Raw genomic sequence first — 27,781 nt, 5'->3', positions numbered from 1 at the left:
ATTACAGCTTAATTTTGTGACAGAAAAATACTCCACTAATCCAGCTGTAAATAGAACAAATCAATTTATGAAGCAATTATCATGTGATTGGACCAATTAGTATTTATTTTTAAAAGGGATAATTACAATTCTGATTCTTTTCACCTCTTCAGAGTTGCACTTTACGCCAGTGACACCAAGAACTACAATTGTAAAGGATCCCACAATTCCTTGCTTTGAGCTAAGGAAACAAAGGCAGCAGAATGGAGAATTCTGGCACTGTTGCCTGTCAAGGTGATTCAGCATTGTTGCTGCCTCAGATCCCCTCAACTTCCAGCAGTCAGTGATGTTTCTTCAGCCATGTTGATAGACGGTGCCAAATATGGGATGAGAAGTTTCGGAGTAAATGTTCCTTCCCCCTCTCCCCTCCTCTACTCCTCCAGTGAGATTTCCAAACAGATGAGAGCATGCAGCCAATTTGCCTTCCACTTAAAATACATTTAATTTAAGTTCCCATTCATCAGAATTATTATCACATAGAATTCCGACACAATGGGTCGACTGAGAAAAATAGTTGATACAATTGGTAGAACGTGAGCTGCAAGTGTTACAAATTAAGCTGGTAAACGGGTATTAAAATTCTTTGGGGTATTTATGTATGTATCTTTTAAGCTTAATCCGTCTTTCGGATGAGACGTTAAACTGAGGCCCCGTCTCCTCTCTCAGGTGGACGTAAAAGATCCCATGGCACTATTTCAAAGAAGAGCAGGGGAGTTATCCCTGGTGTCCTGGCCAATATTTCTCCCTCAACCAACCTAACAAAAACAGATTATCTGGTCATTATCACATTGCTGTTTGTGGGAGCTCGCTGTGCACAAATTGGCTGCCGCGTTTCCCACATTACAACAGTGACTCCACTTCAAAAGTATTCTATTGACTGTAAAGCACTTTGAGATGTCCGGTGGTCGTGAATGGCGCTATATAAATGTAAGTCTTTCTATCTTTGTTTCTTTAAATGGAGTCATAAAAATTTAGGAGGCAAGTGGATTCCCAGCGTGGGTTATAGCAAAGACTAATAATAGAACACAAAGACAATCCGTTCAAGAAATAATATATATATATTTTAGAAACCTGATAAACAGATGCAGGCAAATTACAAACAACATAAATAATAGAATGTGTCAGCCGTTAAACAGTAGTCCCTGGTTTTGGGGGTCATTATAAAATGCAGATAAAAAAAGTAACTAACAGTAATTTAAAAATTCAGCGTCCATTTCGATGAGCTTCACAGTGCAAAGACTCCTTGAGTTACTGTGCATTATGTCACGAAAATAATCAGCATTGTTCTCTTCAATCAATTTAAAGGGCCACTGCCTTCATTCAATCTGTTTCTGAAATATGTTAACATGACAAAAAAAAATGTTCCTGCCTGACAATGAAGGCACTTTAAATGCAAGAAAATGTGGTAAAGGATCACTGCTTTATTGTCATATGTATATGACCTCATTTAGGTATAATTCCATGTTTTACATAGAACAGCGATAGTACATTATCTGGAAGTAAGTTACAATGCAATGCATTTAACAAAATAGCACTTTGTATATGCATATGACTCTAATGGGGTGATTCTCCATCAATCAGTCATTTAAAGGGCTATCTCTCTTTTATTTTCATTTTCAAGTTTTGTTTTTTAATGTTTGTCTTGTCTCAGAAAGGCAGGAGTTTTTTTTAATGATTTGGCTGCGATACCCACCACGGGAATGGCCTGGGAGCACTTACTGCGTAGGCCCACACAGGTAGAATAATTGCTTGGCTGAGTTATCCAATTTCTACCACTGCCGATAGAGTCACGCCCCAACACAGGCCACTGTCTCAGCAGACTAGGTGAGAACATTGGGTGGAGGAGCGGGAAAGATTCGACTCTTGGTCTGGTTCACTCAGTGAGAAAGTACCAATGGTTCGTTGTCCATACAAAGGCTGACACACCCTATCAACTGCTATATTTGTAACATTAATAAAACCGAATGAGTAAATCAGTGACGTGTAGAAGCAGCACCGACACTAAAGAACAGCATCAAATTTGACTGTTCAAAAAAATTAAATTGTGCATTTGAACCTTCCTTGTGCTTGTGAATTTTGTGATGAGAAGGAATCTTGCGTAAAGTGTAGAAAAGCAGACATTAAAAAAAAGAATAATGATCTTTGAACACTTTCTTGGCTCTGTAGACAGTTGTTGTTTCCTCATTAGTCACAGATTACCAACATCATCTTCATCTCCGCTGCTCCTGTTGTGAAATCTTTCCAGAAGATTCTGCACGCGTTTATCATTCGGATCTGAGCAGATCCGTTTGCCGTTTACTCTGAATCTGAAAAGGAACAGATTAGATTTACTTACAGGGCTAACTATGTATGACAGAGGCTCCTAATAATGGTGTATATTGCCAGGCTCCAGAGACGGACAGTGTTCTGAACACTTACACCACAGCTTTAATCCTGCAGCGACCATCATTTTCCTGTATGATGTATTTCTCGATTTTCTTGAAGTGAGGGACCGTCTTTGAGATATTCCGGCAGCAGCTCTTCCGTGGTGGATTAGGAGCTGGAAAACAAAAATAAAAGGCTTGTGATTCGCTGCTTTAAGGAAAGAAAGGGAAAAGCCGGGAGAATATAAATTAAGACCAGACTGATGGGATGAACATTTTTTTTTGTCCGCTGGGTTCTATGTGTATTTGTATCGAATCAAACCAAATCCCAGTGAGCACGAACCCGCTGCACAAAATTGCCGTCCTTCAGTGTTAAACTGACAATCACACTCAGACCACAGGAGCATATGACACATTGCTGCAGTAGGGGGTATTCTTCTGAGGCGGAGGCACATTGCTGGAGTAGGGTAGAGGGAGGTTTACCCTGCAGCTAATTGTGCCTTACCTGACTGCTTGATACTGGCGCTGGGCACCTAAAATCTGAAATTGTGCCGTTTTCCAGTGCTAAATTTCCCTCACATTGACACAAAATTAATTTTAAAAGTGATTGTTACTTTAAAGATGTACTGTGCTGGCGATTCTACCTGTCATTGTTAGACAACACTTGCATATGTAGATAAGCACATTAGAGCATCTGAAGTTTTAGTGTTAGCTATGGTTGTCAAATGTTCCTTCAGTAGCGTGGTGGACTGGGCAGTGGTGATGCCTCATTACACCACTTGCTAAAGTTTGCAATAGTCCTTGGTGGTATCATGAAGATAATTACTGAACGCAAAGTGTACTGGAACCACACAGACCAGTGCCAGGCTATCAATAAGTTAATTAGTCGATAGGTAAAGAAGGTGCAGTAAACCTCCAGAACTATTCCAGTAGAGAACTCTATGTTAATGTGGTTGTTGTGGGTTTTGTCGGTTTAGAATCAGTGTGCTTCAAAATACACGGTGAGGTATTGGAACCATGCTAACCATCTCCAGCCAGTAGTAATTATAATTTTATTTCAAAATTGCTCTTACAGTAACTCGAGACTGAATAGTGTTGTACACGATTTTATAATAAATACTTTAACCCCTTCAGCTACTTTTCTCACATGATTTAGTCATTGTTACAATAGAAGAAATTCAGTTTAAAAAATGAAACCGCCGATGAACGTAAACAAGGACTAGAACATATTCTGCAACTTTTGGGATAAATAAATCATGCTGGTTCGCTTAAAAACTATTGAAGTTTACTTATATGTTCAGTACAGTCCTGTAAATGACATTATTACACGTACTGAAATTCAGTAACCTACAACTTTCAAATCCCACTCAGAGACGGGCAATCTGACAGGATTCCGTAGAATCTACAAGTTGTTCCTCTTCAAAATTTGCTTAAGTGACGAGGTTTCTTAAAAGTAGACAGTAAACAGAACTAAGTAATAAACAGTTACAATGGGATCTCACTCACCTGCAAACATAACCAAGGTGAAGACACTGACACAAATCAGTACCACAAGAACTTGCTTCATTTTCTCGAAAAAGGTTTCCTCACTGGTGAGACTGATCCGAAAATCTAAACTTTCTTTGAATCGCAGATTGTTTATATCTTCTCAGTCAGCTTCCTTCCTACATTCCGTGAGGGGAGGTGATGATGGGGAGGTGGGTTTACTGTGACCCTGTGGAAACTCTGATAAGGTGACCAGATTGATAAACCCGCCCTGTTCATATTTTTAGCTGTTTCCTTTACATTTCTGTTCGCATGAACCAACTATTCACAGAAGGCATATGCTTTGTGGCCATCACTGAACAGCATTTACTTCTTTCAAATTGCAGGTTGTTTTAGTTTTGATTGATGGCCAAATCTCTTTTATCGTACTCAGAAAAGTTGTTTCTTCCTGCTTGGATTGATTTCTTAATTTTCTGCAGCTTACCTGGTCAGTATATCTTATTAGCATATCTCTGCGCCTCATCTAAACCACAGAACTGCCTCCAAAGAGCTACACAGAAATTGACAAAGCTCCCGTATTCATTGTAAAATTATGACCATCAGGTTAGAGAAATTAGTTAGTTAAAAAAGTTATTTCTTTGTAGCAAGGTCAACTAAGGTTTAGAAGTTAGATGCCCACATTGACTGACTTTCATGTCATGCAGTGGAACCTCGATTATCCTGTAGCGGGTATAAGGTTGGCAGATAATTGAGGCTCCAGCTGATCCAATCTTGCCTGGCCTAAAGTTGCATCCAAGGTGGGTAAAAGACTTGTCCTGAGCCAAACCTAAGTTGAAGCCCAATGCAAAAATAAATGACCTGATTCATAGTTGCGGCCCAATGTGGGTAGAAGTTGGAGCAAAGCGCAGGATAAAAACCCGAAGTTATAGCCAAGAATTTAAAAATCCCTACTTGATGCTGCATATCCCACTCGTCAAGTGAGCAGACAATAATGAACAAGGATAATGAGAACTTTATTATAATTGCACCAGGAGGGAATCACTCATTATCCTTGTCAATGAATACAAAGGGAAATCTTTACATAGTATTACATAGTATTACAGTACAGAAACAAGCCATTAGGCCCAACAGGTCCATGCCGGTGTTTATGCTCCACTTGAGCTTCCTCTCACCCTTCTTCAGTTAACATATCCTTCTATTCCTTTCTCCCTCATCTGTTTATGTAACTTCCCCTTAAATGCATCTACGCTAGTCGTCTGAACATTCCACGTTCTAGACACTCTCTGGGTAAAGAATTTACACCTGAATTCCCTATTAAAGTTAGTAGTGACTATCTTATATTATTTATATATTTGAGAACTGTCAATTCATATTTTTAATTTGAAGAACAACATAATTAAAAGTATTCAATTGATTGGACTAAGAAAGGATGAATTGGATTATATAGGATACCTTCTCTATAATTCTGTAGCGAGCTGTACATATGGAGTGTTGCAAAGTACAGGGGCTTTTAAAGATTTTTCCTTGTATGTGTTTTCTGTTGTAAAGGGAGCCATGGACAGTATGGTAGATAATGTGGGCCCCATGCTATGGAACTAGGTGTGCTGCTTTTCGAACATTGCATCCATTGGCAATATGAGCTGACCATGTACATAACGCGAGTCCACTTCCTTTATACAATATCGCAGTGCTCCTGGCATACAGCGCATGGATCATAGGGGGGTGTTATTTATTTCTGGAGGTTTTGAGGCTCCAGTTTGCATGGGGAGAGTTTTAGCGTTGAAGAGCGCATGGATTTTGGTGCGGGTGGGGCATTAAGTTCACCGAAAATGTCAGCGTGTCCGGAATCCGGCTACAATCCTGCTGACTTCCAGGATTAACTCAGGCGTGTTCAACTCATTGCGTGTTACCCGCTCAGGAGAGGTGGGATACTAATTTAAATATGCAAATCGCTCCATTTTCCTGTTATTTCAACCTCCTAACAAATTTAACGGCGCATCCACGGGTTTCCCGGGATTCCTAAAGTTCGCCATGTGAATCCAAGGCGAGTACATAAAGCCATTAAACAGGGCAAATACTGCAATCAATACTTAGTGCTTACATCTGCTTTCTCACACACCACTAGGAAAGGGTTTGGTCACAATACCTGTGGTGAGAGCTTAGTTTCTATATGTTGGACACTTGAGACTCAGGTCAGGATGGGTGGCGTCTTGGCTGCATTAGATTGTACATTGGATGAGGACCAAGATGACCATCAACAGCAGCAGCAGCCTGCTGTTGAGAGACCTGCAGGTGTTGTGAAGAGAGGTGAGCAGCAGAATACTGGAGGTCGCAGGAGGCACTACCCACGTAACAATGTGTACAGGCAGAGGCTGAGCTTCCTTGACCTGTCGGAAGAGCTGTGCCTGCGGAGGCTGAGGCTGTCGCGTCATGTGGTAGCAGAAACCTGCAGACTCCTAGAAGACGACCCGCTGGACCAGGTGGCCACGCATTACCAGTTGCTGGCAAGAAGATCAGGGGGGCAGTAGAGAAGATCGTGGAGTGTTGGGGAGAAGATTGTGTGGGCCGGGGAAAAGTTCAGGTGAGGCCCGTGGAGAAGGCCGTAGGGAGGAGATCGCGGGCCTTGGAGGACATCAGGAGGGCAGCCAATCGCAGAGAAGGTTTGTGTTCGATCAGTGGGGAGGTTAACAGGGTAGCTTGGGAGTCTGAGGTGGATGCACTCCTGCTCCTGCTGGACAACAAGCAGTTACATGTTCCATCCAGCAGTTCTCACCTCTCTTCAGCTGCCGGGTATCCCGAGGCCTGGGAAACTGGCCAGCCAGTGTCTAAACTGGAACAGAGATAAAATCTGAAGCGTGCAGCCTTATTAAAATATTTAAATGAGGGACCCACCTCCTGAAAGTGGATTGGTCACTCGCCCCACATCCTGCCTCTGTCAAAACCGCACGTAGGCAGGTTGGGTTCCAATTTGAAATGTTTTAAATTAGAACTTCCCACCCGACTCAAACCCACCCATTTTTGGGCCTTAAAATTACTCCCAGCATCACTCAGTTTAACAATTGATTTAGAGACCTAAGGGGGGATTTTACCTCCCTCCGCTTAGCAGAAATAAGGTAGGACATGAGTTAAAATTGAGAAACACTTTTCCCCAGTCCGATACCAGCCCATGGTGATTCGAAGGCCGGGCAGTTGAGATGCCCACCTCATTACTAAATGCTAATGAGGGTCTTATCATTCAGATAGGACCCCGAGGCAATATTAACAGCCTACTAGCCGGATCGACCACCCTGGTGAAACCTGCCGGACACCCAGTGGAGGCCCCGAAAGATAAGAAAAAAACTTTCTGCGCTGCAGAACTGGGAGCTGACCATGAGGTTGCAGAGAGGAAAGGAGTTGCTGCTGAAGTGCTGCATCGCCAACTGATGTGATTTCCATTCAATGGGGTATGGTGTGTGTCCATGTTGCGGTCAGGAGGATGGAGGCAATGCACTCACACATTTTATGGTGAGCAGTCCAGCGAGAGCTCAAACCTGCTCTTGCCAATTGTGTAAGAACCAATGAATGATTTCTCTTCTTGGTAGCTAGGGGGAGGAAGTAAGGGGTCAAGGTGATTCCAAGATAACATGCCTGGTGAGGGAAGTTTGGAAGCTGTGGTAGATTTAGTAAGACAATACTGGAATGTGGTAGACTTACTATGCTCCATTGCACTGTTCATAACTGACCAACCCATCTGGCTCACTAGAGGGGTACACCTGCCACTAGGGGCTGGGATTATTTCCACTTGATTCCAAACATGGTGATGCTGTAAAGGAATGAGCCATACCTATTCAGAACAATACACCATCCTATGAACAGAATTCTGACTTTATTAAAAACATGACAAACTGGGTTTAAATATCTGAAAGCCACAACCACACAAAGCAGTAAATACAGGCTTTTGAGATAAGATGAGTTGTCAACACAAAGCTGTAAACACCATACAGGCTTTTGAAATGGGAGTTGGTTGTTGACACTGAAACTATGGCCCTATTGAAGCAAACCATTGGAGCTTCTAGAAAGTCTGAGCTTTGGAAAGAACACTATAAGAATGCCCAGTTAAAGGTGTCATAAACCAACACTTTGAAATGAAACACATAAAATTAAAGAACCATATGCCTTCATAAATATGACATCAATAGATGCACCAAGCAATCACATGTTTTTTTTTTAGTGAACTTGGAACACATAGGAGATGCAAACAACCAGCTAAGGTGATTTAAGAATTGAATAGAAGTCCTTCATAAAAATGGCATCAAATAGATACATCTGTTATAACCGTTTTTATGATACGTTTTGAGCACCTACACAGCAGACAGAATTCTGCAAGCTAACAGCTGAATTGACAGTAAGAATAAAAAGAAGTCAACCGAAAGATGACTGGAGATAATTAGCTTACATCAGTAGAAAACTTCAATGGATATACCACTGAAAAAAGGGTATAAAATATAGAACTTTCAAATAGGAAAACAGAAGTCGCTGGAAGGGCCAAAGCGATTCTCAACTTCAGAGGCAGGCTCTGTAAGTTTTTAACTCTTTGAGTCTCGGGGATCAAAAAGGTACTTTTATTAGATTTTGGCAGATATCCTGGATTAGAAATAAGTAAGAAATGTAACGAAGTTAAGATTTGAAACTAAGGATCTCTGAGAATAAGAATTGTAAGCTATTTGTTTTTGGAACTGTTAAAGTTGCGATTGACACACCAGCTGTTAACTACATCTCGGTTCTTTAATAAATCTCTATATTTTTAGAATTGTCTCACATAGTACTTCTGTATCAAACTCACAAACTCAATCTCTGTACACTCTTTGGTGAGGAGTTGCAGAATTCTGGGGGAGTATTCTGGACCCTCATAATATCCGGAAGGTTACAGTCTAGTTAAACTTATTAAAAGTGCTATCTGGAGAATGGTAACATCTTCAAGTCATCCCTTTCCTCTAGGGAGAGATAGTCTGGACCTTTAGACCCAATTAAGCATCTTACAGGATTCGGCTATCTCTAACTTTAGTTGAAGGTGAACGTCTGGGGAATACGCCTGCTCCGGGGTAGCCCGAAAAGGGCGAGGACTAGTAATTATCCCTTCAATACTTAAGGCACCAACTTCTTATCCAGTCTCATATTCTACCACAGATTCAGGTGGCTTTTAGTTAATTGGAGGTCTTTCTGGCCCAAATAACCTGTACTGAAGAGAGTTGTATTCTCTAATTTGACTGTATAGTCCACAAAGACATTGAGGAGCTTTTTGCACACCAGATCTTCCACTTCTAAATCAGTGCTAGTGGTTTTCTATTCAGTTATTTCTGTTTAGGTACACCTCGAGACCTACCCTACAGAATATTTCCATTATTTTGCCTGCTAGTGATGTTAGGCTAATGGGCCTATATTTTGATAGGTCGGATATGTTCAAACCCCATTTTGGCTTCACTCGACCTTTGCGCATGAGGGTAGATTTTCCTGTCTAGGCATCCATTGGGCATCCAACCTTACAGTGTAACTGAGGAGCACTACATCTGAAGGGAGACAACTGGCTGTGTTTTTCTCCCGGGGAGTTATTGACATGACTCAGGCACTGACTGGCTCTTGCACCATAAGATTCTGGAGGAAATTGGAGCAGAGCTGTAGGCCCTGGAAGCTGCAACTTCACTCTTGGCTGTTGGCATCTGGGCTGCTGTTGGAGAGCTGGAGACGGAGTGCCCCGAGTGCTTCAGATTATTCTGGGGTGGTGGGACTGTCAAAAGAGTATTTCCAGTTTGCTTTCCCTGGGCTGGATTTTGTCAATGGGGATGTGATGGAGGCAGGACTCCCACTTTTTGGGTTGTAGTCCCGCCTCCATCGATTTGTGGCCAACCCATGTGATTTTCCCTTGATTGACCTTGTTGAGCCCGCCCATCGGGCTCAGCAGGCCAATTAAAGGACACCCGGTTACAGGTGACGTCAGGGATTGACATTTCATCTGTCAAGAGCATTTGACAGATGAAATATCAGCGTTTGACAGCTCTGTGAAGCTGTCAAACACTGACAATCTGACTTTTAACTTGAGTCCTTCTCCACAGACTCAGTTAGAAATCTCTCCAGAACAGAAAGCAGAATGCTGCAACTTTTGACAGCTCACGGCCATTCTGCTTTCTGCGCCGATGAGATGAGGGACTCCTGAGACCTGAAGGGAGCCTGCATTAGTAAGTAAAGGTAAGTAAAACTTATTTAAACACTTTACACACACCAAACACACTTACCCCTGCACTCATGCGCCCATAACTCACCTGAACACCGGACATCTCGAACCCTCCAAGCCCTTCAGCCCGACTGTCTGCCTTGCTAACTTGGCATGGTTTGGAGCCATCGGGCAGCCCACACTTTAAGGCTAAAAATAGGGATTAGGCCAAAAACTGCCTGTTAACTACCTGGTAACAGGCAGTTAATTGGCACTAATCCCCTTCCCGCCTTGGGGAGGCGGCTCCCAGCACAGGTCGGGTACCCGGCTCCTGCGAAACGGGCATGGAGGCGGGTTGGGGCAGGAAGGGTTTGTGCCCCCCAATTCTGCAATTTTCCCCCCACTCCCGCCTCCAAACCCGCCTCCACGGGGCTTTGAATTTCAAGCCCTATGTCTCCAGTCTGTCCTGAGGAGTCTTGCAAATTCTCTGGTTAAAGTGAGAGCAGGACCACTCAGGGATGAAGGCCGGGCGGGGGGAGGGGGCGGGCAGGCCGTGTGTAAAGGTTCTGAACATGCTCCTGCACTGGTTCACCAAATAAACATACCAAGAGGAAGAAGGAAGTGGGAGGCTGGGAATATCTTCTCCCGCATCATTAAAGCACACAATTATAAAGAGACATTGGCAGGAATTTTCTGGGGTCCCTGCGGGTGTGGTCGGAGGCTGGTCATATGTGAAATTCGAAAATCGTTGGAGCGGGTCAGCAACCCGCCGTCATCCCGCCCCCACTCGTCTTTCCCTTAGGTGTGTTTGCCGGTGCGGCAGCAACCCGAACAGCAGAGACAGGCGACCTAATTCAAATCATTATCACCTTGTTGTCAGACCCTGAAGCGCCTTTTTCAGCCGACCTTTCAAATTTCCCTGCATGACCACGGGGATCACTCAACTCGGGAACCATATCCGTCAGCCTGAGGCAGGAGTTGAGTGGCCATTGTTCCAGGTGATTAGTTGACAGCATGAAATGTACTATAAAAGCTCCCACCTCACAGCTGATCACTTTCCTAAGGCAGAAGCTGTTGCTGATTGCATTGCTAGCACAGATTTAGCTTTCTGCAGGCTACAAGTTTTTCCAGAAAAGTCACCATCCAGTGTCACCTCATTGGTAGAATCTCTCTCGCCATTGACAGATTGCTTTTGTCTCTCTACTTGACATGCCATCTATTCCATCAGCATGGGTGTCAATTATACTGTCTCACCTTGGTCTTCAGAATCTGACCATGATAAGCCCCAATGCCAGCAGCACCAGGCTCAACAGCAGCACCAATAACAACACCACCAACTTTCTCCACAATCACCTGATGCTCCACAGGACAGAGGGCATCAGCCCAGGGCTGCACCGTGCCAGGGACGATACACCCAACACAGGGTGTACAGGCCGAGGATGAGTTTCCTCAACACGAGGTGTTACCCCTGTGGCTTCAGCAGAGGTAGAGGCAGTCGGCTCACTTCCCTGCTGCAACTGCTTAGACACTCTTGGCGGACATCCTCTGGGTTTTGGAGCCTCTGATGGCCCCGTCAAAGTCTGCTCCTCCTGTGCAGGGGCAGGCTCAGCCATCGCTGTCCGAGGAGGCATCTGGAGCTCTGATTGAGGGGTGTGGCAGCGGGGTAGAAGTGCATGTTTTTTGCGAGGAGCCCACACTTCCATGTCCCCTCTCACCATCATCCCTCTCATGGGCCCCTGCACTTCCCTGCTAGCAAGGAGCTGGAGAGAACATTGCTGCACAACAGTGGAGCCATGAGGACCCATGTCTATGCTGACATCCCTCCTAGAGAGGTCTTTGAGCCTCCGCCATCTATTCTCCATAGATAGCATGTGTTCATGTGAGTGGCACATTAGCTGCTCCATGCAGCTGGCCATCCTTTCCATGGAAGAGCCTCCATTCGCCATCGCCTGCGACATGGTGGTGCTCATGTTGGAGAAGGACTCCTCCATTCTCTGAACATTTGCAGATATTGCAGTCGCAAAACCTGTCAAGGCCCCCTGCACTTCGTCCTGAACCTCCAGGATCGCTCTCTTTCTGGATGGCCCCGAAGCTCAGCGTCTGCATGCAGCTTAGCAGAGCTGGGAGCGTCACTGGGAAATGTTAATTTCACACCTATTTCTTTGATTGTGGGGGAAGGCTCTTGCCACGTCTAGACCAGAGAATCAGACAAATGTATCTATCTGCCCAGTCTGTCTATGTTCTCCTGAATTTGTTCACAGTTAACCACACTCCCTATTTATTTGTCATCTGCAAATTTTGATATTATGCCTCCTACATCCAAGTCCAGATCATTTATATATTTTGAGAAGAGTAATGACCCCTGGGGAACATCACTGTTTGTATCTCTCCAGTCTGAACAAAACTAATTAATCACTGCTGTTTCTGTCTTATAATCAACTTCTTACCAATACTCCCACAGTCCCTTTTATGCCTTTGCCTTAATTTTATCACCAAGCTTGCTGTGTGGCCCTAATCACATACCCTTTGAAAATCAGTGGAACATCCGTTGAATTTTGTTTATCAATAAACTCTTTTATTGACTCTATAAATATGTAAGACATGACTTGCCTTTTATAATGCCATGCCGGCTGCCTTTAATTAGCTATGCCTTAATAAATGAGTATTAATTTAATCCCATATTTTGACCTCCAGTTTCTTACCCACTATCCCCACTATTACACCCTTTCAATGAAAACTGGCAATATACTCATTGAGTATATTTGCATTACCTTGATCCTCAATGATGTCCCCAAGCGTGTGCCAATAATTCCCAGAGACTGTCAGTGTATGCAGTAAAATATTGCTGAGTGATCAATAAAAATGTTGCTATTGTTTCTGTCAGTTTGGAAAATGAAAGCAATTTGAAAAAGTTTACATAAAAACGCAAAACGCTGACACAATGCAGCATTATTGCTAACACAGGCTTTCAGGGCATCTGTGATATCTCAGTTTATAAGTACATTGCTCAGTGTGGAAGGTTCCCGGTTCAATCTCCGGATCTGTGTTGAATTAACTGACTTCAGTCGAGGAGGCATTGAGTGGTGAAATTGGTCTCACCAAGCAGAGGCAATATCTTGAGTTTGGTTCCTACTTCTGATTGTTATCCAGTGCCTCCGACAGGAAAGAGTGCAAAAGTGGGCTTTGCGAGATGGATAGGATTGGTTCAGTTGTGATGCCTTCACAGTGAAATATTCTGCTGTAGCTCACCGTCTGGGCACACCTACAAAGAATGACCACTTGGGTTATTTATTGAATAGCTTGCCAGCTGTGGAACTGTAGTCACTCTTGCATCAGAGGCTTGTCGAGGTTACTGAAGGGAACGATCCATAATGAGGCACGGGATTGAAATTACCAGTCAATTTCATAAGTTACCAATCAAGTGACGTGAAAGTGATTCAACATTTTATGCACAATCAGCCCCTGTTAAGCTTAAGCAGTATTTAATATAAATTTGCAACACTGCTCTTATGGAATTGCCTTGAACCATGGCTCATTCAGGCTACAGAATTCTGCCCTGTATTCATCCACTCCCTCTCCTTTAATGTTGTGGTCCCTTTAATCTTCACATGGGGAAGGTTGCCTCTGTACACCACATATAATAAAATTGTGAACCTGTTTATAAACACTGAGGGGGGAATTTTTTGGGGGGTTAGCGGGCACGTTTGGTGGGAATTTTTTTTTGACAGCGGGTAGAGAACTCGCTGTCAACCCACCTCCATGCTAGTCTCCCAGATGTCGGGTCTGTTATCGCTGAATTGAACTGACACCAAGCGGCAGGGGAGGCATTTTAGATTATTAAGAGCTTCTGTTAACAGGCACTTAAAAACTATTTTATGCACACCTTTAAATTTTAAGAGTTCATCCACAGGTAAGGAGGTCGTGAGTTGTGTCAGCATGGGATGATTTCTTAACTTGACAGCTGCAAATGTTCTATAAAAGCTCCCATTTCATAGCTGTTCACTTTCCAAGGTTAGAAGCTGTTGCTCACTGCATTTGGAAGACAGATTGGGGGAAAAATTTGGTTGGTTTGCGCCTCCCATTAGCGCCTTAATGGGGCGCAAAGCAACTAGCAGCCGGGCATGGCGATGTCTGCGCCGCTCGCGAAATTGACCAGACATTTTGCAGCAGCGCTAAACTCTACCACCCCAATCTCCTGCGCCTGCAGATCTTGACGTCAGTCGAGTGTGCAATGCCCTGGTGGCGCCCCAGACTGGATATTGAGTGGCGCCCCCCTGCTTTCCGCCTGGCGCAAGCAATGACAGGTAGGCTGGAACGTTTCCCAGTCGGTGTGGGGCTGGGGGGGCGCAATTTAAAGGCGGCCTCTTCCTGGCTTTTTCTGTGGTAGACATTTTTGCACCACTCATTCTGACAGAGAGAGATTCTGAGAGCGAGAAGGAGAGACTTCTGCATAGAGTCAATGCTGTGTGAAGTAGTTTTGGCTACTGAACATCACTTTGCAGGTACTTTTGGATTTGACCTTCATTATTTTGATTACCAAGAGACTCTGGGGGCTCCACTGATTTGGGGCATTGTCCTGTGCCTGCAGAATCAGAGGCAACAGAGACGCAGAGAGAGAATGGCAATCATGGCCAGATGGAGGAGGGACAACAGGCCTCTGCACAGGAGACCTTACACTCCCAGGGTATTTCACCAACAATTCTCTTACATTAATTTGTCTGAGGAGCAGTGTTTGCACAGGCTGCGCTTCAGCAAGGAGGTGGTCACTCAGCTCTGCCACCTGCTGCAGCCAAATCTGCAGCCTCAACTGAGGAGCAGGATGTCTCTGTCGGTGGCAGTGAAGGTCACAGTGGCTCTGAACTTTTATGCCATCGGCTCCTTTCAAGCAGCTACTGGGGACATCGCCAATATCTCCCAGTTCACGGTCCATTGCTGCATCCGTCAAGTCACAAATGCCCTCTATAAAAGGAGACGCCAGTACATCTCTTTCCCGATGACCTGCGCCAAACAGCATGAACTTGCATTCGGCTTTGCGAGGATAGCAGGCTTCCCCATGGTGCAGGGCGCCATGGACTGCACCCATGTGGCATTGCATGCACCACATGAGAATGCAGAGGATTTCCGCAACCGCAAGGGGTTCCACTCCTTAAACGTCCAGTTGGTCTGTGACCACAGACAGCTGATACTTGCTGTCAATGCCCGCTATCCTGACAGCAGCCACGATGCTTTCATCCTGCGCCAGACTGCTGTGCCAGAACTTTTCCAGGCACCGCATCAGCCAAGTGGTTGGCTCCTCGGGGACAAGGGTTATCCACTCTGCACCTGGCTGATGACACCGCTCCGTAACTCCAACACCCCTGCTGAGCTGCGGTACAACGAGAGCCATCTCACCACCAGGAACATTGTTGAGCAGACGATCGGCATGTTCAAGCAACGGTTCCGCTGTCTGGACCACTCAGGAGGAGCCCTGCAGTACTATCCTGAGCAAGTCTCCCTCTTCATAGTTGTGTGCTGCATGCTGCATAACCTGGCAATCCTCAGGACGCAGCCAATGCCACCAGGTCTTGGAGCAACACCAGAGGAGGAGGAGGAAGAGGAGGAGGAAGAGGAGGAGGATGATCATCAGCAGCACCAAGGCGGGAGGGAGGCCCACAATGTTGAAACTGTAAGGGCCGTTCATCAACGGCTGATAGCAAGCCGCTTCTAGGCCCCTATAGCTTCTGCCATGGAGAACAACATGAATGAAATCAACCCACAACGCCTAAGCCGGCCAAGGCAGCAATGATATCAAAGACCAAACATGTACATTTTGAATACAAAAACTTTTTTATTTTACAAACTCTGTGTGTGTCATTTCTTCATGACAAATTAATAGAAACAAACACAAAAAATCATTCATTAACATAACTGGTTCTCACAACCTGGAGATAATGTCCAAAACACTAAACAAAAGTTTGAACATGAACCTCAGCCTTTAATAAAAAATTGACCAACATTTCATCACACCTCCTACTTTTTGCCCTTCGAGGGTGATCTCCTTCCCTTGCGCACTTCCCCCCCTTCCTACCCTACTGCTCCTCCGTAATGAGGCCCCAGTGGCTGCAGCATGGCTGGTGGAAGGCTGCTGATTGTCAGAACCTGAGACTGCAGATGCCCTTGAAGGACGGCCTCAACCAGCTCTAGGCCTGGAGGGCCCAGCTGCAGACTGCACCAACTCTGCATGGGCGGCAGTGGTCTGGGCTACAGGCGGTGGCAAGTGCAATGGAGAAGTGACAGTGGTGGCAGCAAGAATGTTGTCATCTTGAGAGAGGACAGCAACTCCATGCTCGACTGGCACTCCCATGGGGCAGCACATCAGCATCCGGAGCAATCTGCTGGAGCACAGATTGCTGGCCTGCTGCGGCGCCGTGAGAGCTCCGGGGAAATGTGTCCGAACCAGCGAAAGTGGCAGCAGTCAGTGCTTGCATGACCTCAATCTGAGTCTGCATGAGAGCAGTCTGAGATGGGATCACGGCAACCAGTGACTGAATTGCAGTACTAAGCTTTAGCGTGGCATCTGCCTGTGCTACAGCGTAGTGCTCCACACTCCCTGCCAGTGCATCAATGCATTCGGGTACCCTTCCCACTGCACCCATGAGCTGAGCATGCATGTCCATTGCCTGGGTGTTCATTTCAGCGATGAGCCACTCCTCCTCTGCGTCCAGTGCAGCAGGACTCACTGGCTTACTCTCCCTCCGGGGAGAAGGCCCCCAAGCTTTCCTACCTCCATCGCATTGCTGCAGCCCGCTGGGTCCTGGAGCTTCACCCTCATCAGACCCTTCCCCCCTGCTCCCCTCCAGGAAAGACGTTGTCCCAGTGTGGGCGTGGGCTTCCTCGGGAGAGGGTGGCACTGAGGCTCCGGCTTCCTCTTCCTCCTCACCTGCGGCTTCACTCCCACTGGCAGCTTCAGGGCCCATCTCCTCAGCTGGTGAATCTCCATCTGAAAGCAGGGAGGTACAAGAGTGGCTTTAGCGTGAGGAGAGGGGGGCAGTAAGGGAGGAAGGAATGCAGCGATTTAGTAAGTTGGATTGAAAGTGTCAAAGGCTGGTGTTGTGAGGGACAAGTGGAATGAGAGAGGAGAAACAGGTGATGACCTTACCATTGCTGTCCCGAACGGAGTCGGCCTCTCCAGGGGCGACGGGACTGATCACCTGGCTTGCCACAATCCTGTGGACGCGCGCCTCAAGATCACTGAGGGGTTGCAGCTGAGGCTGCCCTCCACCCGTCCATTGCTGCTGTCTCCTATTATGAGATAGCTTGGCCTGCAAGAAAAAGGACGGCGTCTGAGTAAATATACAACCATGGTCTTGCCTGATATGCCTCCCATAGTTGAATAGCCCTTAATTTATGCAGCCATGTCTTGCCAGATGTACCTCCCATAGTTGAATAGCCCTTAATGTATGCAGCCATGGTCTTGCCTGATGTGCCTCCCATAGTTGAATAGCCCTTAATGTATGAAAAGTGTGGAATGTGCGTGTGTGTTTCATGAGAGGGCCATAGGTGTTGGATGAGTGTTGGGCATTGGGGTTTTAAGACCCTCTGGCCATGGAGTGAGGTTGAGATGGAGGGATGGAGAGGTATTAAAAAAAGCCACTCACCCTGATGACCCGAGTGAGGTCGTTGAATTTTTTGCGACATTGAGTATGGGTCCTTGTCACCATGCTCCTGGAGGAGACGTGCTGAGCCACCTCCCTCCACACTCTTCTGTAGTCGCGTGGCAAAGGCCTCCTGCCTCTCTCAGGGTAGAGTATAGAACTTCTGCGCTCCACCGCGCCAACCAGAGCCTCCAAGGCCCACTCGCTGAAGCGCTGAGCTCATTCTCTCACCCTCACCATAGTCCTTGGCTGGAAAATGTAGTCACACGTCTTTCCAGGCCGAGATTCAAGGCTCCAATGAGCAGGGTGTGGCTGGGGAGCAAGATCGAGCCTCCCCTTTAAGAACTGGCCAGCACCAGTGTGTCTGTATTCCATTGCTGGCTGACATCACCTGCGCTGCGCCCGCGCTCTGAGTTAGCGCCTCGCTCCTCGGCCTTTGGATCTTAAGACAGGTGTGTAGTGCCTGATTTAGCAGTCGGAGGCGATAATTAGCGCCAGGCGCTAAACTTTGTGCCCGGCCGATAATCGCACCCCAAACGAATCGATACTGAATTTCTCCCCCATTGAGCTTTATGCAGCTTGCAAGTGTTTGGTGCAAACTTTGTATCCAGTGTCACCTCATTGGAACAACCTCTCTCATCATTGACAGATTGCTTCTGTCATCTCATCTTCACCTGCCATTTATGCCATCAGCATTAGTGCCCTTGTAACTATCTCACCTTGGTCCTCAGAATCCCACCACGATCAACCCCAACACCAGCAGCACCAGGCACACCAGCAGCACCAACAACAACACCAACTTTCTCCGCAATCAACTGATGCTGCACAGGACATAGGGTATCAACATCTGACCGCATTGCTGCCCGGGAGGCCACTAATGGCCTCACCATAGCCAGATTTACTTCACTTGACTCTGTACACGTTGGCTGCCACATGATGCGCCAGGTTGGCACCACCCCACACCAACACCATAAAGCATCCCTACAATGCCCAAGCCATTCCTTTCATATTCATCGCCATTGCAGGGATTAACCTTATGTCTCACCATTCACTGCAACTCACTAAGCCACTTCCAAAGGTGCACACCAATCTGTCCAAGAATGCAAAGTGTTGAACATAAAGATTTCAATGTTTGACAGCACATTAGCAGAAACTTCATATGAACATTAGCTAAAACACCCAAGTGCCTACCCTTGTGTATTGTTACTTGGTATGAATAGACTAGGAGGAGGGTGAGTATGAGGGTGGCTAGTGAGATGGGGAGGTGATAATGTAGATAGTGTGGCTTTGCAGTAATGTTTTGTGATCTGCTGAGATCATTGAAAGGTTTGCATGACTGCAGTCTGGTCCTCCTAACGACCTCCATGCTTGTGTCCTCATGTGCAACCAGGCTGCGTTAATCTCCCGGGAGTTCTCTTCCACCCATGGGAAGGTAAGACGACCTCCCTGCATGCTGTGACTCCCTCCATAAGCATATGAAGGGAGTCCTGGGAGAGCCTGGGTGCAGCCGTGCACTTCTGTGCCGTGCTTGTCAGTGTTTGCAGCACCTCAATGTTGTAGAACACTGACAGCACAACTGTCAAAATCAACTTGCGCATGGTCCCATTAAGGAAACCGGCTGATGACACGTCATCAAGTGACGTCATCAGACCCGCTTCCTTCAATTTGCCGGCAAATGCGCTGGGCAGGCTTAACAAGCCCAATCAGCGTAAAATCATTTCACAGAGTCGGCTGGAGCCAGCAGCGGAGTCGCACCCCGCCACCGACACAAGCCACACCGGACCCGCCAAGGTAGTCGAAATCACAGCCTGAGTTTATGATTTACTTACACACAACACAGAGGTGAAATCTTCCCCTATGCCTGAGGATTGGGAAAACTTTAGAAACCAGCAAATGGGTGACCAAAAAATCGATAAAAAGGGACAAATAGAATGAGAGTAAACTAGCAATAAATAAAAAACAGATAGTAAGACCTTCTACAAGTATGTAAAAATGAAGGGAGTAGCCAAAGTAAGTGTTGGTCCCTTAGTGGCTGAGACAGGAGAAATTATAATGAGGAATTAGGAAATGGCAGAGACCTTAGACTAATATTTTGTATCTATCTTCACAGTAGAAGACAAAAAAAGTGCACCAAAAATAATGGGGAACCAAAGGGCTAATAAAAAATATTTAAGATCTGTAGAAAAAAAGTATTTGAGAAACTAATGGAACTAAAAGCCGACAAATCCCCTGGACCTGATGACCTAGATCCTAGTGTTCTAAAAGAGGTGGCTGCAGAGATTGTGGATACATTGGTTGTGATCTTTCAAAATTTCCTAGATACCAGAACAGTCCCAGTGGATTGGAAGGTAGCAAATGTAACCCCGTTGTTCAAGAAAGGAGGGAGAGAGAAAACAGGGAACTACAGGCGAGTTAGCCTGCTTTCAGTTGTCAGGGAAATGCTGGAATCCATTATTAAGGAAGTGGTAACAGGGCACTTAGAAAATGATAATATGATTAGGCAGAGTCAACATGGTTTTATGAAAGGGAAATTGTGTTTAATGAATTTATTAGAGTTTTTTAAGGATGTAACTAGCAGGGTATATAAAGGGAACCAGTTGATGTAGCATACTTGGATTTCCAAACAGCATTCAATAAGGTGCCAAATAAAAGGTTGTTGCATAAGATAAGGGTTCATGGGGTTGGGGGTAATATATTAGCATGGATAGAGGATTGGTTACCGGACAGAAAACAGAGAGTAAAGTTAAATGGTTCATTTTCAGGTAGGCAGGCTGTAACTAGTGGGGTGCTGCAAGGATCAGTGCTTGGGCCTCAGCTACTTACAATCTATATTAATGATTTACATAACATAAGAACATAAGAACATAAGAAGTAGGAGCAGGAGTAGGCCATACGGCCCCTCGGGCCTGCTCCGCCATTCAATAGGATCATGGCTGATCAGAACCTAGACTCACTGCAGCGGTTCAAGAAGGCGGCTCACCACCATCTTCTCAAGGGGAATTAGGGATGGGCACTAAATGCAGGCCTAGCCAGCGACGCCCACATCCCATCAATGAATTAAAAAAATTAAAAAAAACGTCCACTTCCCTGCCCGCTCCACATAACCCTTAATTCCCTTATCAGCTAGGAAACTGTCTATCTCCGTTTTAAATTTATTTAATGTCGCAGCTTCCACAGCTCTCTGAGGTAGCAAATTCCATAGATTTACTACCCTTTGAGTGAAGAAGTTTCTCCTCATCTCAGTTTTGAAATGGCAGCCCCTTATTCTAAGATTATGCCCCCTAGTTCTAGTCTCACCCATCAGTGGAAACATCCTCCCCGCATCCACCCGATCAAGCCCTCTCTCAATCTTATATGTTTCAATAAGATCGCCTCTCATTATTCTGAATTCCAATGAGTAGAGGCCCAACCTACTCAACCTTTCCTCATAAGTCAACCCCCTCATCTCCGGAATCAACCGAGTGAACCTTCTCTGAACTGCCTCGAGAGCAAGTATATCTTTTCTTAAATATGGAAACCAAAACTGTATGCAGTATTCCAGGTGTGGCCTCACCAGTACCCTGTATAACTGAAGCAAGACTTCCCTGCTTTTATACTCCATCCCCCTTGCAATAATAGCCAAGATTCCATTGGCCTTCCTGATCACCTGCTGTACCTGCATACTAACCTTCTGTGTTTCATGCACCAGGACCCCCAGATCCCTTTGTACTGTAGCACTTTGCAGTTTCTTTCCATTTAGATAATAACTTGCTCTTTGATTTTTTCTGCCAAAGTGCATAACCTCACACTTTCCAACATTATATTCCATCTGCCAAATTTCTGCCCACTCACTTAGCCTGTCTATGTCCTTTTGCAGGTTTTTTATGTCCTCCTCACTCACTGCTTTCCCTCCCATCTTTGTATCGTCGGCAAATTTGGATACGTTGCGCTTGGTCCCCTCCTCCAAATCGTTAATATAGATTGTAAAGAGTTGGGGCCCCAGCACTGACCCCTGCGGAACACCACTAGTTACTGATTGCCAACCCAAGAATGAACCATTTATCCCAACTCTCTGTTTTCTGTTAGATAGCCAATCTTCCACCCATGTCAGTATATTACCCCCAATCCCGTGATTTTTTATCTTGTGCAGTAATCTTTTGTGTAGCACCTTGTCAAATGCCTTTTGGAAGTCCAAATACACCACATCCACTGGTTCCCCTTTATCCAGCCTGTTTGTTACGTCCTCAAAGAATTCGAGCAAATTTGTCAAGCATGATTTCCCCTTCATAAAACCATGCTGACTCTGTCCGATTAAATTATGCTTATCCAAATGTCCTGTTACTGCTTCCTTAATAATGGACTCCAACATTTTACCAACCACAGATGTTAGGTTAACTGGTCTATAGTTTCCAGCCTTTTGTCTACCTCCCTTTTTAAATAAGGGCGTTACATTAGCAGTTTTCAATCTGCTGGGACCTTTCCTGAATCCAGGGAGTTTTGGAAAATTATCACCAATGCATCCGCAATCCCTACCGCTGCTTCTTTCAAGACCGTAGGATGTAAGCCATCAGGTCCAGGGGATTTATCTGCCTTAAGTCCCATTATCTTACCGAGTACCATCTCCTTAGTGATTTTAATCGTGTTTAGCTCCTCCCCCCCATAGCCCCGTTTGTCCAGTGTTAGGATATTTTTAATGTCCTCTACTGCAAAGACTGTTACAAAATATTTGTTCAGCGTATATGCCATCTCCATGTTCCCCACTACTAATTTCCCGGTCTCGTCCTCTAAGGGACCAACATTCACTTTAGCCACCCTTTTTCTTTTTATATAACTATAGAAACTCTTGCTATCTGTTTTTATATTTTTTGCTAGTTTACTTTCATAATCTATCTTCCCTTTCTTAATTAACCTTTTAGTTATTCTTTGCTGGCTTTTAAATACTTCCCAATCTTCTAACCTCCTACTAGATTTGGCTGCTTTATATGCCTTTGTTTTCAGTCGGATACTATCCTTTATTACTTTACTTAGCCACGGATGGCTGTCTTTTCTTTTACGCCCCTTTTTCCTCAGTGGAATATATTTTTCTTGAAAGTTGTGAAATATCTCCTTGAATGTACACCACTGCTCCTGTACCGTCTTACACCTTAATCTATTTTCCCAGTCCACTTTCGTCAACTCTGCTCTCATACCTTCATAGTCTCCTTTATTTAAGCTTAGTACGCTGGTTTGAGATCCAACTCTCTCACCCTCCAACTGAATTTGGAAGAATTGGGAAGCATTCCAAGGGGATCCTTTACTAGGACATTTTTTATTAATCCTGTCTCATTACACAGGACCAGATCTAAGATTGCCTGCCCCCTGGTTGGTTCAGTAACATACTGCTCAAGGAACCCGTCCCTTGTGCACTCTATGAACTCTTCCTCAAGGCTGCCCTGCCCAATTTGATTTGTCCAGTCAATACGAAAGTTAAAATCTCCCATGATTATAGCTGTTCCCCTATTACAAGCCCCAACTATTTCCTGATTTATACTCCGGCCAATAGAGTTGCAGCTGTTAGGAGGCCTATAGACTACGCCCACTAGTGACTTTTTCCCCTTATCATTCCTTATCTCCACCCAAACTGTTTCACTATCCTGATCCTTTGACCCAATATCATTTCTCACTATTGCAGTGATTCCATCCTTTATTAACATAGCCACCCCACCTCCCTTTCCTTCCTGTCTGTCCTTCCTAATAGTCAAACACCCCTGGATGTTTAGTTCCCAGTCATGGTCACCTCGCAGCCATGTTTCTGTAATGGTCACCAGATCATACCCATGTCTAGTTATTTGTACCGTCAACTCGCCTATTTTGTTACGAATGCTGCGTGCATTCAGATAAAGAACTTTTAAATATGTTTTGTGACAATTTATTCCTGCTTTTACCCCCTTTACTACTTTACCGTTATCTATATATATATATAAAGAGTATGTCTCTCTGTCTCTCTGTCTCTCTGTCTGTCTGTCTGTCCGGCTATACAATCAAAAGTTATAGAGTGTACCTACACATGTGTTATATCAAAAGAAAGCTCATCATTAGGGGACTCTTGTAGGCATATTTACTTTTTCCTCGGACAAAAAGTGTGCCGACGGTATCCAAAAAACGTTCAAAATTCCGCTCATTATCTGCTCATTAGCATCGAGTGACGTGAAGGTTGACCAATCGTACAGTCGAGCGACCCGATGGTCGACCAATTGCTGCATCACGGGGGCGGGTTCATTGCATGTGCCGGCGGGCCATCCTACAGTCGAGTGACAGGACGATTGACCAATCCTACACTTCAGTGACCTGACAGTTGACCAATCGGTGCGTGCGTGGGCGGGCCTTATCATTCTGAACCGAGGTGAGTGGCCGCTATCTTGATTCCAAACTCTTCATTTCATTTTCCCGCTTTCTGCATGTTTCTTTTCAAATCTACATTTCCAGCAAAAAAAAAGTTGCTTTTAAAACGCAATTTGTTTTTAAAAAAAATGTTAATTCATTTGTAAATCTTTTCTCTAACCTCTATAATTTTGCTACCTTTCACCGTTTTTGCAGGCAGGCCTCGAAGCCTGTGCGTCTGTTGCCCAGCCACGCACGAGCTACGCATCGGCCGTCCTGCTGGGCCCGATTCTGAACCAGCGGCCAGCCATCTTGGTAAAGGCTGGCTGGGCTCACTGCAAGCTGCTCACGCTTCATTCGCGCTCGCGCTGCACGGCGCACGTGCACCTCCACACAGAGCCCACAGAGCGCGGGCAGAGGGAAGCAAGCAGGTTAGCGGGGGGCGGGGCTCGGGGTGGGCGGAGCTCGGGAGGGGAGGCGGAGAGGGTTACCCCAGCAACCGGGCTTGCCAGCCGCAATCGGCCGTCTCAAGCCGCTTAGGCCCAGGCCCGGTCCCGGAGATCGGGAGGGCAGAGAGGGGAGGAGGGTTACCCCGGCAACCGGGCCCAGCCAGCCGCAATCGGCCATCTCAAGCCGCTTCAGGCCCGGCCTCGGGAGGTGGTTGGGGCTTGGGCTGACCGGGGCGCTGCGCTCGGCTGGGCCATGTCAGTGCGTGGGGCGGCACGGAGCTCAGCGGAGCCATCGCCGGCAGAGGGGAGAAGGTCTGCTGGCTACCCCCTCCATTTCTCCCCCCCTCCTTCCCCCACCTTTCCCCTTCCCCCCCTCCCTTCCCCTCCCACCCCTCCCCTCCCCCCCCCTCCCCTCTCCTCCCCCCTCCCCTCCCCTCCCCCTCTCCTCCCCCCTCCTCCCCCCTCCCCTCCCCATCCCCATCCCCTCCCCTTCCCCTCCCCCTCCCCTCCCCCCTTCCCTCTCCCCTCTCCTCCCCCCTTCCCTCTCCCCTCTCCTCCCCCCTTCCCTCTCCCCTCTCCTCCCCCCTCTCCTCCCCCTCTCCTCCTCCCCTCTCCTCCTCCCCTCCCCCTCCCCCTCTCCTCCCCTCCTCCTCCCCCTCCCCTTCCTCCCCCCTCCCCTTCCTCCCCCTCCCCCTCCCCTTCCTCCCCCCTCCCCTTCCTCCCCCTCCCCCTCCCCTTCCTCCCCCCTCCCCCCCTTCCTCCCCCCTCCCCCTCCCCTTCCCCCCTTCCTCCCCCCTCCCCTCCCCTTCCTCCCCCCTCCCTCCCCTTCCTCCCCCCCTCCCCTTCCTCCCCCCTCCCCTTCCTCCCCCCTCCCCTCCCCTTCCTCCACCTCCTCCCCCTCCCCTTCCTCCCCCTCCCCTTCCTCCCCCCTCCCTCTCCCCCTTCCTCCCCCCTCCCCCTCCCCTTCCTTCCCTTCCTCCCCCCTCCCCTCCCCCTCCCCTTCCTCCCCCCTCCCCCTCCCCTTCCCCGCCTTCCCCCCCTTCCCCCCAGTCGCTCTCTCTCTTCCCCCCAGTCGCTCTCTCTCTTCCCCCCAGTCGCTCTCTCTTCCCCCCAGTCGCTCTCTCTCTTCCCCCCCAGTCGCTCTCTCTCTTCCCCCCAGTCGCTCTCTCTCTTCCCCCCAGTCGCTCTCTCTCTTCCCCCCAGTCGCTCTCTCTTCCCCCCAGTCGCTCTCTCTCTTCCCCCCCAGTCGCTCTCTCTCTTCCCCCCAGTCGCTCTCTCTCTTCCCCCCAGTCGCTCTCTCTCTTCCCCCCAGTCGCTCTCTCTCTTCCCCCCAGTCGCTCTCTCTCTTCCCCCCAGTCGCTCTCTCTCTTCCCCCCAGTCGCTCTCTCTCTTCCCCCCAGTCGCTCTACCTCTTCCCCCCAGTCACTCTCTCTCTTCCCCCCAGTCGCTCTCTCTCTTCCAACAACAACATGCCCTCAAAAATCCCTCGGCACTGCCGGGCACTTCAGCTAGTCTTTATATATTCTGTCCCTTCCTGACACGCTCTGGTTTTTAATTTCCCCACTGCTACTTTGCTCTATTGCCTTCTCCACTGACATTTTTATTTTTCGCTCTCTTGAAACCTCCCCCCCCCACTAATTAGTTTAAAGCCCTCTCTACAGCCCTAGTTATTCGATTCGCCAGGATTTTAGTCCCAGCACTGGCCAAGTGAAGTCCGTCCCAACGGAACAGCTCTCTCCTGTCCCAGTACTGGTGCCAGTGTCCCAAGAAGCAAAACCCATTTCTCCCACACCAGCCTTTGAGCCACGCATTTAACTCTCTGATTTTATATACCCTATCCAAATTTGCTCGTGGCTCAGGTAGTAATCCAGAGATTACCCTTGTGATTCTGCTTTTTAATTTGGCCCCTAGCTGCTCATACTCCCTCAGCAGAACCTCTTTCCTTGTCCTATCTACAGGAAACTTTGTGCTATCCGGCACCGATGGGACTGCGCTGTTGCCGTTCCCTCAAAACTGCCGGACACTCCAGCGCTAATGTTGAAAGATACGGAAGCTTTTGAGCTCCGTATCTGTCAACAAACCCTGTTGCTTAGCAACAGCTTCTAAACAGTCCAAGCATCTCTGTAGCATCTCTGTAGCTTAGCAACAGCTTCAGCAGACCTTGTAGAGCTTGACTGTTGAGAAAAAAAGCAACGAGAAGAAAAAAAAACTAACTAAAACGGCTCCTGATTTTTGCCGGTGGCTCGAGCATTTCGGACAGTTAGCCTCCGGATAACACAAAGTTTCCTGTATGTCGTTGGTACCAACATGGACCACGACAACTGGATCCTCCCCCTCCCACTCCAAGTTTCTCTCCAGCCAGAGGAGATGTCCTTAACCCTGGCACCGGGCAGGCAACACAACCTTCGGGACTCTCGCTCTCGGCTTCAAAGAACCCTATCTATCCCCCTTATGATACTATCCCCTACCACTACAACATTTCTTTTTACTCCCCCCACTTGAATGGCCCCCTGTTGCATGGTGCTGTGGCCAGGTTGCTCATCCTCCCTGCTGTCCCTGCTCCTGTCCTCACAGGGAGTAAGAGCCTCAAACCTGTTGGACAAGAGCAAGGGCTGCGGCTCCTCCAACACTACCTCCTGGATCCCTGTACCTGCCTCACTCATAGTCACACCCTCCTGTCCCTGACCACGGACTACATCTGAATTAGTTAATCTAATTAGTGTGACTACTTCCTGGAACACAGAGTCCAGGTAACTCTCCCCCTCCCTGATGTGTTGCAGTGTTTGAAGCTCGGACTCCAGCTCATCAACACGGAGCCGGAATTCCTCGAGCAGCCAACACTTACTGCAAATGTGATCACCGTGAGCATCAATGGTGTCCACCAGCTCCCACATATTGCAGCAGTAACACATCACCTGCTCTCCCGTTCTATGTAATTAATTAAATTTATTAATATTATTTTTAAATACCATCTGCCCCAATTCTAGATGATGAATATCACACCTTAGAAACTATAAACCACATAGTTTAAGTTTAAAAAGAGATTATTACTCACCAACCAATCACTTACCTGCTTTCTGGTGACGTCACACTTCGATTATTTTTTACTTCTCTCCTTCCCTCTGAGTTCCGCGTTCGGAGACTGGTACACCTTACCTGGTCTCTGGAGCCTTTTATAGCCCCGCTGCTGCCGCTGAAATTCCCGCTGATGCTCTGAGGCCTTAACTGGTCTCTGGAGCCTTTTATAGCCCCGCTGCTGCCGCTGAAATTCCTGCTGACGCTCTG

The 27,781-nt window shown here is 46.8% G+C and overlaps 1 protein-coding gene across 1 annotated transcript; it reads right to left on the bottom strand.

Moving 5' to 3' along the window:
• Positions 1-1,078: 1,078 nt before the first annotated feature.
• On the bottom strand, positions 1,079-4,255 carry LOC147115964 (C-C motif chemokine 13-like). The gene is given in 4 exon segments (XM_085990635.1): positions 1,079-2,281; positions 2,284-2,345; positions 2,458-2,578; positions 3,909-4,255. Coding segments are annotated over 4 exon segments (276 nt in total). The 5' UTR covers positions 3,970-4,255; the 3' UTR covers positions 1,079-2,249.
• Positions 4,256-27,781: the final 23,526 nt, after the last annotated feature.

This window comes from Somniosus microcephalus, chromosome 6 (genome assembly GCF_052327205.1).
Source record: "Somniosus microcephalus isolate GS21.2 chromosome 6, FLI_Smic_1.0, whole genome shotgun sequence".
Taxonomy (NCBI): domain Eukaryota; kingdom Metazoa; phylum Chordata; class Chondrichthyes; order Squaliformes; family Somniosidae; genus Somniosus; species Somniosus microcephalus.
The sequence above is the reverse complement of the archived record's forward strand: the minus strand, read 5'-3'. Positions and strand labels throughout refer to the sequence as shown.